The sequence below is a fragment of the Capra hircus genome, chromosome 19 (assembly GCF_001704415.2).
Source record: "Capra hircus breed San Clemente chromosome 19, ASM170441v1, whole genome shotgun sequence".
In the NCBI taxonomy this organism is placed as follows: Eukaryota; Metazoa; Chordata; class Mammalia; order Artiodactyla; family Bovidae; genus Capra; species Capra hircus.
Window position 1 is genome coordinate 52,913,512 of NC_030826.1, and position 12,287 is coordinate 52,925,798.

The window sequence follows — 12,287 nt, forward strand, 5'->3', positions numbered from 1 at the left end:
TGGAAGTGAGGAATAGATTTAAGGGTCTAGATCTGATAGATAGAGTGCCTGATGAACTATGGAAGGAGGTTCGTGACATTGTACAGGAGACAGGGATCAAGACCATCCCCATGGAAAAGAAATGCAAAAAAGCAAAATGGCTGTCTGGGGAGGCCTTACAAATAGCTGTGAAAAGAAGAGAGGCAAAAAGCAAAGGAGAAAAGGAAAGATATAAGCATCTGAATGCAGAGTTCCAAAGAATAGCAAGAAGAGATAAGAAAGCCTTCTTCAGCGATTAATGCAAAGAAATAGAGGAAAAGAACAGAACGGGAAAGACTAGAGATCTCTTCAAGAAAATTAGAGCTACCAAGGGAACATTTCATGCAAAGATGGGCTCGATAAAGGACAGAAATGGTATGGACCTAACAGAAGCAGAAGATACTAAGAAGAGGTGGCAAGAATACATGGAAGAACTGTACAAAAAAGATCTTCATGACCCAGATAATCATGATGATGTGATCACTCATCTAGAGCCAGACATCCTGGAATGTGAAGTCAAGTGGGCCTTAGAAAGCATCACTACGAACAAAGCTAGTGGAGGTGATGGAATTCCAGTTGAGCTGTTTCAAATCCTGAAAGATGATTCTGTGAAAGTGCTGCACTTAATATGCCAGCAAATTTGGAAAACTCAGCAGTGGCCACAGGACTAGAAAAGGTCAGTTTTCATTCCAATTCCAAAGAAAGGCAATGCCAAAGAATGCTCAAAGTACCACACAATTGCACTCATCTCACATGCTAGTAAAGTAATGCTCAAAATTCTCCAAGCCAGGCTTCAGCAGTACGTGAACCATGAACTCCCTGATGTTCAAGCTGGTTTTAGAAAAGGCAGAGGAACCAGAGATCAAATTGCCAACATCCGCTGGATCATCGAAAAAGCAAGAGAGTTCCAGAAAAACATCTATTTCTGCTTTATTGACTATGCCAAAGCCTTTGACTGTGTGGATCACAATAAACTGTGGAAAATTCTGAAAGAGATGGGAATACCAGACCACCTAACCGGCCTCTTGAGAAATCTGTATGCAGGTGAGGAAGCAACAGTTAGAACTGGACATGGAACAACAGCCTGGTTCCAAATAAGAAAAGGAGTACGTCAAGGCTATATATTGTCACCCTGCTTTTTTAACTTCTATGCAGAGTACATCATGAGAAATGCTGGACTGGAAGAAACACAAGCTGGAATCAAGATTGCCAGGAGAAATATCAATAACCTCAGATATGCAGATGACACCACCCTTATGGCAGAAAGTGAAGAGAAGCTAAAAAGCCTCTTGATGAAAGTGAAAGAGGAGAGTGAAAAAGTTGGCTTAAAGCTCAACATTCAGAAAATGAAGATCATGGCATCTGGTCCCATCACTTCATGGGAAATAGATGGGGAAACAGTAGAAACAGTGTCAGACTTTATTTTGGGGGGCTCCAAAATCACTGCAGATGGTGACTGTAGCCATGAAATTAAAAGATGCTTACTCCTTGGAAGAAAAATTATGACTAACCTAGATAGTATATTCAAAAGCAGAGACATTACTTTGCTGACTAAGGTCCATCTAGTCAAGGCTATGGCTTTTCCTGTGGTCATGTATGGATGTGAGAGTTGGACTGTGAAGAAGGCTGAGCGCCGAAGAATTGATGCTTTTGAACTGTGTTGTTGGAGAAGACTCTTGAGAGTCCCTTGGACTGCAAGGAGATCCAACCAGTCCATTCTGAAGGAGATCAGCCCTGGGATTTCTTTGGAAGGAATGATGCTGAAGCTGAAGCTCTAGTACTTTGGCCACCTGATACAAAGAGTTGACTCATTGGAAAAGACTCAGATGCTGGGAGGGATTGGGGGAAGGAGGAGAAGGGGACGACCCAGGATGAGATGGCTGGATGGCATCACGGACTCGATGGACGTGGGTCTGACTGAACTCCGGGAGATGGTGATGGACAGGGAGGCCTGGCGTGCTGCGATTTGTGGGGTCGCAAAGAGTCGACACGACTGAGCGACTGAGCTGAACTGGATGTTATTCGCTCCTGGCCGTGCGGGGCCTTCGTTGCTGTGCACGTGCTTCCTCTAGTTGTCTTCAGGCTTCTCGGTGTGCTGGCTTCTGCTGTTGCAGAGCACGGGCACTGGGTCCGTGGGCTCTGCAGCTGTGGCTCACAGGCTCAGCTGCCCCATGGCATGTGGGATCTTCCCTGACCGGGATCAAACCTGTGTCCGCTGCATTGGCAGGATCAGCCAGGAAGCCCGAACCCTGGGAATTTGGAATTGGGTCCCAGCCTCATTTACCACGGGAGTCTTGGGGCAGCAGAGAAACCAGAGCGAGCAGAAACTCGGGCTGCAGAAGGAAGGGAGCAGATGGCCAGAGAGGCCCTGAGCGTGGCCTGGGAACCATGAAACCCAGGGCCTGCCTTAAGTGTATGTCCTTGAATTAGCTTCCTCCAGAATCAACCTTCTTCAGGCTCAAAGAAGGTCGTGTTCATCCATTCCCTAGAATGGATGCCGTTCCCTAGAACGCGCCCCCAGCCATGGCATTTAGGAAAAATGGAAGCCTTAGAGATGCAGTCACATGGAAAAATTTTCATGGGTTACTTTCAGTGCAAGAGTCTTTTGGGTTTTTTTTAAGAATGATGCAATCAGAAACAAACAAAAAATCCAACAAATATTAATTAGGATAAAACGGAAAACTATCTCCCACTTCTGTATTTCCAAACAAACCCCAACCAAGCGCATGCAGGGGAGGCATGTTAGCTTCAGCAGTGAATGACACTGTTCAAATAAAAATGCTGGACAAGAATGGACAAATGTCAGGCAGTGTTAGACAGGACCTGGAGCTAAGTGTCTGCAATGACCCTTAGCATTGATACTGGCTTCCCTCTCTTGTGATGCTCCTGGCGTCCCTTAGATCAGGGGTCCCCAACCTCCAGGATCTGATGCCTGATGATCTGAGGTGCAGTTGATTTAATAATAGTAGAAATGAACTGCACAGTAAATGCAAAGCACTTGAATCATCCCAAAACCATTTCCCCTTATCCCCGTCAGTGGAAAAATTGTCTTCCACAACACCAGTCCCTGGTGCCGACAAGGCTGGGGAGACTGCCTTTAAATGCGCTTCTTATTCTTAACATAGTTTCTATTGTCGAGAGAGACCCCCAGGCCCCCAGACTGCTCATATCCATTAATGCCTGAGCTAGGCAAGAGTGGAGGTGGGGGTGAAGCTTTAAAGAATCTGCTGGGGATGGGGTGAGGGAGATGTCTGGGAAAAATGTCCTAAAGGTGTAGATTTATAACATAGCTCTTGAAAAGTACTACACAGGGCATATTGAGTGGATCCCATGACCGTGAGCTTTAGCCACAAAAGGCTAATACTATTTAGCTCTTGTCTGAGCTATTGGTGTAACTGCTTAATATCCAAAGGTTGATACACGGAATCAAAATTTCACATTGACTCACTTTATAATCCTGTCAGTACTGTCTTTTACTTTTGTCTGCTTTCCACTGGTAAGCCATTACGCTTTATTTCTCTGCCCATACTCTACCTTTTCTAGGAATTAATTGTTTGAAAAGGAGGACATGGGTGGGGAGGGGGCTCCATTTAAAGTACTAAGTATATGTCAAGGGTTATTGTGAAAGGCAAATAGCATCTAACGTGCAATTGAACTTCTATGTACATCCCTCACTTTATATAGACCTATCCTTGAGAACCTTACGTGTAAATCAAAATGTTACCAGATAGGACAATATTCTGAAGCACAAATGGTGCTTATTATTTAAAAGAATAATTTATATTTAAAAAACTGTGTACGTCCTCCATCTGTTTTTCTATTCTGTGAACTGACGCTTTCAACCGTTGCATGAATTTCTTAGCTCGGGGCAGACCCAGATTGAGCCTGTGTGGAACCTCCCTTGCAGTTCATTCTGATGCTTTAACTAGTGGAACGGCTTCTCCACAGATCCTGGACCTCCTCTGTATAATCACATTTTAAGCCTTAAATCATGGCCCAGGCGATGTTCTGAGAAATGCCCCAGAAATGTCCCAGTTACCAGTGTGTATTCCTCTGATTTCCTTTTTTATGATTCTAAGCTTCCCCGGTGATTGAGTGGCAGAGAATCCGCCTACAATGCAGGAGACTCAGGTTCTATCCCTGGGTTGGGAAGATCCCCTGGAGGAGGGCGTGGCAACCCACTCCAGTATTCTTGCCTGGAGAACCCCATGGACAGAGGAGCGTGGCGGGCTACAGTCCACAGAGTCATAAAGAGTTGGACATGACTGAAAGTTTTGGATTATATACACGTTGTTTTTGCGTTAGTGAATTTCCTCCTCTTTCTATCCCATAACATAAGTGATTCAGAGTTAAGCATATACATAAATCCTTGATGATAAAAAAAATTAATTTTAAAAGTTGGAATCTCCTGAACTTTGTGCACATAATTCCCAGTTAAATCACACTAACGGTAGCTGGTTTGGTTGGTATTGAGTAATAAACACCCTTACCGGGAGACGATTTTAAATCTGTGTGCATTTGGAACAAATGCCCTGAAACTGTAGCCCTTGTTTTGCAGATAAAGACCACCGTGAAGGACGTAGAATTTCCACTGATAAAGTCAGAATTGGAAGCAATCGATGTCAAATTATTGAATGCTGAGACGACACTGTTCTGGAATGGCGAAGGTGTGGAGGCAATATTTGCTTCCCTTTGAGTTAAACTTGGGTGAGAGGGACGGAGGGGGCGTCCAACCCGTCGAGCATCTGGAGTTCTTGTGGAACCAGTGACCTGCCCACTTGGGGATGGGGAGGTCCTGATTCTGAAGGGATGAATGATGTGTGTTATCCCTCTGTGCTGCCTTTCTGGAAGTTCTCCACCATTTTCTCTGCTTCAGGCTCCAGAGAGGCCGAAGGACTTGCCCAGAGCGGTGTCACAGTAATGATTGTCAAGTCAGCCTTTGCTAAATTGTTCCTTTGGTCAGATCCCTTCATGCTTCTCTCTCAGGTGTGTTTGAATATATTCAAGAGATGCGAGAAATTCTCCACAACTTGCAGAACAGAATACAAAAAGCAAAGCAAAACGTAGAGGGGATTTCCCAGGCCATGAAGGTGAGTAACCCACAAAGCACAGCGTGCGTGTGTGTGCTAAGTCGCTTCAGTCGTGTCCGGCTCTGCGACCCTGTGGACCACAGCCCACCAGGCTCCTCTGTGCGTGGGATTCTGTAGGCAGAAATACTGGAGGGCATGGTTGTGCCCTTCTCCAAAGGATCCTCCCCACCCAGGGATCAAACCCGAGTCTCTTATGTCTCCCGCACTGGCAGGCGGGTTCTTTACCACTAGTGCCACCTGGGAATCCCCAGAGTGGGGCTTAAATAGGGACATGGGAGAGAGTCCTGGGGAAACGGGCCCCTCGGGGATGTTCACGTAAAGTGCCCAGGGCAGCAGGGACCTGCTGGGTGAGGCTCAGGGCCACAGAACGGTGACATCAGGGTGGCTCCAGGGCAGAAACGCCCCAGGTCGCTCTGCAGAGTTTTATTCCATTTGGTTCTGTTGAGCTCAGCAAACATGGGGGCCACACCCTCTGCCAGGCGGATACCAGGAATGAGGGTGCAGTCAGGGAAGAGGTGCTAAGACTCAGCCCTGCTGGGAACATGTTCGTCATTCAACGAAGAGCAGCATGGGTCATTTCTCTCAAGCCCGATCCAGAAAACTGGGGGATAGCCTTCCCTGGCACCCCTTTCCCAACATGGTCTGTCATCAAGGCCCGAATCTACAGACACCTGCCACGGGCCATCATAATCTGTTCATTAGAAAGCATCTCATCTGTGTCGAGACACCTTTGGCTTATCTCGGTATGAAACTCTTTCCTACATTATAGTTCACATTCTTTTCATCACCATCCACTTAGATATAACTCAATAAATTGTAGGCAAAAGCCACTGCTCACCCCACATTTTTCTGATTCAGTTTTCATTTGATCGGACTATTTCCTCAAGTCATTGCCTCAGAAAGGATGTGTTGATGACCTGCTTTCTGAGTCCTTGCTTGTCTAAAGCTCTTTCTTTGGATCTCACCTAGCTTGTCCAAATAAAGGATTTTTTGATATGGTTCTTTTCTTTCAGTAGTCTAGAAAGATCTCTGTATTCATCTGCTCTAGCTACCATAGCAAAGGACTGGGCAGCTTACACAGCAGAAATTTATTGTCCCATGGTCCAGAAGGTGAGAAGTTCAAGGTCAAGGTGCCAGCAGGTTCTGTTCCTCCTGAGGCCTATCTCCTGGGCATGAAGATGGCTGTCTTCTCCCTGCGTCCTCTTCAGTTCAGTTCAGTCACTCAGTCGTGTCTGATTCTTTGTAACCCCTTGGACCGCAGCACGCCAGGCTTCCCTGTCCATCACCAACTCCTGGAGCTTACTCAAACTCATGTCCGTTGAGTCGGTGATGCCATCCAACCATCTCATCCTCTGTCATCCCCTTCTCCTCCCGCCTTCAATCTTTCCCAGCATCAGGGTCTTTTCCAATGAGTCAGCTCTTTGCATCAGGTGGCCAAAGTATTGCAGCTTCAGCATCAGTACTTCCAGTGAATATTCAGGACTAATTTCCTTGAGGATTGACTGGTTGGATCTCCTTGCAGTCCAAGGGACTCTCAAGAGTCTTGAACACCACAGTTTCTCTGTGTTCTAATTTCCTCTTATAAAGACACCAGTGGTATTAGATTAAAACCTGTCTTAATGACCTCACCTGAATCACCTCTTTAAAGGCCCTCTCTCAAATGTGGTAACATCCTGAGTGTTAGAGATTAGGACTTCAACATATAAATCTGGCGGGAGTCACAGTTCAGACTGCAGCCACCCCTTCTCGTAGCCACGACGTTGGAAAGCCTGTCTGTGGTACAACTTCCCTTTCTGTCCCTGTTCTCTCCGACCAGAGGCGGACAGTCCTTGGTCGTAATCAGGGCTCAGACACATCACCAGCGTGTGTCCAGACGTGTATCTCCTTTTGTTAATGTCCCCTGGATTCCCAAGGAGCTTTCAGTCTGGAAACAGCAGCATTTCCCCAGTCCCCAGGCACTTCCTCCCGTCACTGTTCTCTCCCTGTGTCCCTTTGGTCCTGGACACTGAGCATCTTCACACACGTCTCTGGATCAGGCCTCCATGTCCCCTCGCCTCCAGCTCCTGTGGTTCCTGATGAGAGGGTCAGATACTGCTTTCCCTAGGCAGGCTCCTTCCAGGCCCAGGGGTCTCTCTGTGGTCCCCCAAGGCCCCTGTTAGTTTTGAGTCACATCATTGAAGACTTCCTAACCGTGCTTTGTGGTCGCTCAGTCTCTATGAGGCCCACCTGGGGCGGGGACACTTACTCCTAAAGGTATATTGGGAAGGAGTGAGACTGGAAGCTTTTTCTCCAGGCGCTTTTCTCCTGCTCATGTTCTCCCTCCAGGACTGGTCAGCCAACCCGATGTTTGAAAGGAAGGACAATAAGAAAGAGGCTCTGTTAGACTTGGACGGGAGGGTGGCCAACCTCAGCAAGCGCTACGCCGCAGTCAAGGATGCTGGCCTGAAGATCCAGGCCATGGTTGCGGTGAGGAGATGCCTGGGAGGGCCTCCGAGAGCCCGTGTGCTTTCAGTAGCCAGGGAGGAAGGAGCAGGGTGGGCAGGGGGCTGGAGGTTTCATAAAACGCCGGATGTCTGCAACCTTTAATCCAGGAGTCTGATTTTATAAGAGCAGACTCTGCTGATTGCTCACCTGGAAGCCCGATCCTCTGGCCACATGTCTGTCCTCCTCTAAGGATGTCAGAGCCTCCTCCCCTTACATAAATCGGTGTGGACAAGTGACATATTTCTACAGGGTTCCTGAGAGTAGCTGAATCTGGGGCCAGCAGGCCACCTTGGAGGAGGAGGGTCTGCTGAGCTGTTCTTTTGGTCAAATCATTGCTCAGAAGGTCTTCACTCCCCTGGAGTGACTTGACTAGCCCAAGAAATACTTTTTTCCAGGTCCTTTTCCTTTGCCCTGGTGCCAAAAGGTTCCAGTAAATTAACTTGTTAAACGGCAAAAAGGTTACTTGAAAGAGTTAACTGATTAACCTGTTAACACTCCCAGATGTATTGGAAACAATACAGGAGAGAGAAAACTGGCTCAGGGTCAGGAAGAGGCTTTGTCTTCACGTCCATTTGCTGGAGTCCTCGACTCCCACAATAGTCCTGTGAAGCCTTGTTTTCTCCCTTACGAAGCTATTGAAGCCTGTGTCTTTTCTTCCTTATTAGAATGTAACTGCCTGAGGGTACAGGCTGGGTCATGTTCATCTTTGTGTTTCCTTGTAGCTCTCAGTGTCTAATAGATTCATCTACCCACCCACCCAACCATTCAACCATCCATCCACCCATCCATATACCATTCACCCATCCAACGCTCATTCAACAATCGACCCATCCATTCATCCATCCAACCATTCACCCACCCATCCACCCACCCATTCACTCATCCACCCACCCACTCACTCACCCATCCATCCATCCACCAGCTCCTGCTCTGCTCCAGACATTCAGCTTAGTGCTGGAGGTATAATTGTGTGAAGGACAGTCAATTCCTGTCCTTGCAATGTTTGGCATCAAGGGGGAGGTACAGACCAAAGACAAAAGAATAATTCAGCATCGTCATCTGTGCCATTACAGACACAAATAATGGGTCACTAGAGGGAACGCAGGTGGGGGGCAGGGACCGGAGCCAAACCTGAGGTGAATGGGGGTGGTGATCAAGGAGGGTCAAGGAGAAGAAGGCCATACCTGGCGTGAATGGGAAGGAACAGCCTAGACAAAGACACTGGCCTAGGAGGAGCCTGGCACATTCAGGAAGCCAAAATCAGACCTCTGTGTGTGGAGTGAGTGAGCGAGCGAGGACAAGGGTAGTCCAAAAAGTCGTTGGATAAATTGGCTAAAGAAGGCAACGGGTAGACCCAGTGAAACAGCACTCAGCCATGTGGTTCTATTTGCAGGAAAATGCAGAACTCTTCAGAGCGGATACGACAAGCCAGTCCTGGAAGGATTACGTCAACTACATTGACAGCATGGTCTTAGATGAATTTGACCAATTCATTCGCAAGTCTCTAAGTTACCTGATGGACAACATGGTTGCAGATGTAAGTAACAGATGTGAGACTTATGTATATGCATTCACATATACATGTATTTGGAGAAGGCAATGGCACCCCGCTCCAATCCTCTTGCCTGGAAACTCCCATGGACGGAGGAGCCTGGTAGGCTGCAGTCCATGGGGTTGCTGAGAGTTGGACACGACTCAGTGACTTCACTTTCACTTTTCACTTTCATGCATTGGAGAAGGGCATGGCAACCCGCTCCAGTGTTCTTGCCTGAAGAATCCCAGGGACGGCGGACCCTGGTGGGCTGCCCTCTATGGGGTCGCACAGAGTCGGACACGACTGAAGCAACAGCAGCCGCAGCAGCATATATGTATTATAAATATGAGAAAAGGTTTACGTTGGAATCTATAATTGTGGTTTCCTGATGAAAGAACAGACTTATTAAAATCTGCCTAGGGTGACCAGCTTGTCCTGATTTCAAACCTGAAAGTCCTGCACCCTGGGACATCTGGTCATCCTGAATGTGCTGCAGCATAAATGGGCTAAGCACACTGCCGCAGAGCTGAGCTGACCTATGCTGCTGCCGGGTGAGGAAAAGCAGGCACCCCTGGCCCCTCCTCACAGTAACTGGAGGCAGGATGTGCCCTCCTGTTGGCAGCGTCATCCACCAACCCTCTCCACCCTCTGCCGAATCAAGCAGAAGCTTAAACCAGGTCAGCAGAGTGGGTCTGCTGGTTAATTGCATCCTGGCCTGTTCCCCTGAGCTGTGCCCTGCCTGTGTCTTTCACTACAGGGGCTCCCAAGTGGCTTTGGATACTGCCCAGGAGGGCAAGATCAGAGACCAGGCCCACTCAGCTCACTCTCAGGAGAGGGTGGTGGGCACCACAGTGAGACACCCTGACACAGCTGCAGAGGGCGGTTGTTGCCAGAGCATCAACGGACCCCAGAGTCTGTTGGTGAAAGTAGATGGCATTACTAGCTGTAGGGCTCACCAAGGGCTTCCCTGGGGGCTCAGTGGTAAAGAATCTGTCTGCCAATGCAGGAGACGTGGGTTCAATCCCTGGGTGGGGAAGATCCCTTGGAGAAGGAAATGGCAACCCACTCCAGTATCCTTGCCAGGGAAATCCCATGGACAGAGAGGAGCCTGGCGGGCTAGAGTCCATGGGGTCACAAATGAGTCAGACTCGACTTAGAGACTAAACAACAACAAAGACCCGGCAAGCAAGGTATAGCAATGCAATATCAGCAATGAAGGTAGCTAATGTGGAGTATTTATCCCTACAAAGAGAGAAGTCACAGTCAAATGGTCGATGAGGCCCTGATAACACAGTGTCCTTCCTAAAAAGTCCCAGGGAGGCTCTGTATTTGCAAGCGGCTAACCAGCAAGAGTGGCCCCCCCTGAGACAGAGGCTCAAGAAAAGTCTGTTCAACTGAGTTCATGACAGCTGACCTCTACCACTTAGCTCACTCAGGCACTAGTGCAGACTCTCCCCGAGTCATAGAGCCGGGGGGCTCTTGAGCTGGCCACCCGCAGGGCCAGTGTGGACTACATTTGGAGGAAGGTTAGTGGCCATGGAGCAGGTCTCGCGCACCCGTGGGCCTCGGTCTGCACTCTTGAGATTTATTGGTGCATTGGGCGGGCTCCATCCTGTCCTCTGACACCCAAGACCACACCTAGGATCTGCAACCTCACACGGAGGATCCAGGAACAGACAGAGTTACCGTATGCCCACTTTGTAAACAGGACCTCTGTGGAACATGAGGCTTGTCCTTTCTGGAGCTCAGCAGAGGCCATCCTGCCTGGCTGGGATCCGCTCCCCCTGCCCCTGCCCCACACGTTCTGTATGTTAACTATCCGTGTATGTTAACTAATCCCCGCGGTAACCCAAAGAGATGGGAACAGCAATTGCCTCTGCTCTAGGAAACACGTCTGCTCATTTTATATATCTAGGAAATGACACCGAGGTTCTCGCCTGAGACCATGCAGCTGGTCAGTCTCAGACATGGGCTTGAACACAGGTAGTAGGTCTCCTTGGCACTCAGTCGTTGCTGCTCCGTCTGGCTTGGACGCCCAGCCTGCATTTGGTCTGGTGTTGCTGCACTGGACCGCACAGTTCTTGCTCATGGGCCCTTGGTGGGGAGTGTGCTCTCTGTAGCGGTCCCAGCAAGCAGGAGCCAGCCCTAGACCTTGTTTGGTGCCTGGGTGAACACCAGACATTGAGAATGGTTGGCCAAGGGCAGGGCCTTGACCCTGTAACACCCTGTTTTAGGAGAGCGTCGCGCCGCTGTTCGAGGTCCGCATGGAGCTGGAGGAGGACGGACTGGTCTTCAATCCATCCCTGGAGGTGGGCGGGGACCGAGGCTTCCTGGCGCTGATCGGGAGCCTGGTCACCGACATCTACAACGCAGCCAAGCTCATCCCCAGACTGGCCAAGGGCAGGATGCACTATAAGGTCAGTCTGGGCTTGGTTACGGCCCCACCTCTTTCCCTGCCATCAACTGCTACCCGGGGTCAGAATCGCCTTACTAATGCGGCAGCGCTTGGTCACGTGTGTGTGTTTCATGGTGGTGGTCCCGTGTGTGAGGAGCCCAGGGGCTTCCGCTCTATCAGGTTCCCAGGGGACGGTGGCCTGGATTTCTCTCCCCCCGAGTGGACCTGTCCTTGGTCGACCTGGTTTTCATTCCCTCAGCACCTCCCCACCCACAGCAAGACGCCAAGTGTGCCTTCCCACCACACTTCCTGCTATTTCCCTCCCTCCCATAATTTACAGTCTGTGATCCTCTGAGCATGCAGGCTCTTTGACAAATGTGCCTTCCACTGGCTCCCACACCCGTTTGCTCTGAATGCATTAAATACCCACCCACGACATAAAACACAGATCAGATCCCGGGGATGCAAAGGCGGGGGAAATTCAGCCTCCCTGAAGGGGGAGGTCTGAGAAGGTGTGCTTGTTGGAGCACGATTTGTGGGGCAGTTAAACAAACGTTGGAAAAGACCTAAATGGCCATCAAATACAGGAGTCCTTCATAGCTTCAGGCCCATCTGGACAAAGGCGTCTAAATGAGTCACAAAAGGAAGCCTGGGATGGAAGGAGGCTCGTGACGTGTTATCAAGTGTTTATCAAGCTGCGGAACTATGTTTAGAATGTGATTTCATTCATTTAAGCAAACAAAAGCCTGTCTTCCTAAGGACGCAC

At 49.0% G+C, this 12,287-nt stretch overlaps 1 protein-coding gene across 1 annotated transcript in view; it reads left to right on the forward strand.

The window, feature by feature from the left end:
• Nucleotides 1–12,287, forward strand: part of DNAH17 (dynein axonemal heavy chain 17) — a 100,422-nt gene that overhangs the window by 14,846 nt on the left and 73,289 nt on the right. The window contains exons 14-18 of the mRNA XM_018063680.1: nucleotides 4,577–4,685; nucleotides 5,005–5,108; nucleotides 7,434–7,574; nucleotides 8,986–9,129; nucleotides 11,361–11,543. Coding sequence (XP_017919169.1) covers nucleotides 4,577–4,685; nucleotides 5,005–5,108; nucleotides 7,434–7,574; nucleotides 8,986–9,129; nucleotides 11,361–11,543 — 681 coding nt within the window. The remainder of the gene's footprint in view (nucleotides 1–4,576; nucleotides 4,686–5,004; nucleotides 5,109–7,433; nucleotides 7,575–8,985; nucleotides 9,130–11,360; nucleotides 11,544–12,287) is intronic.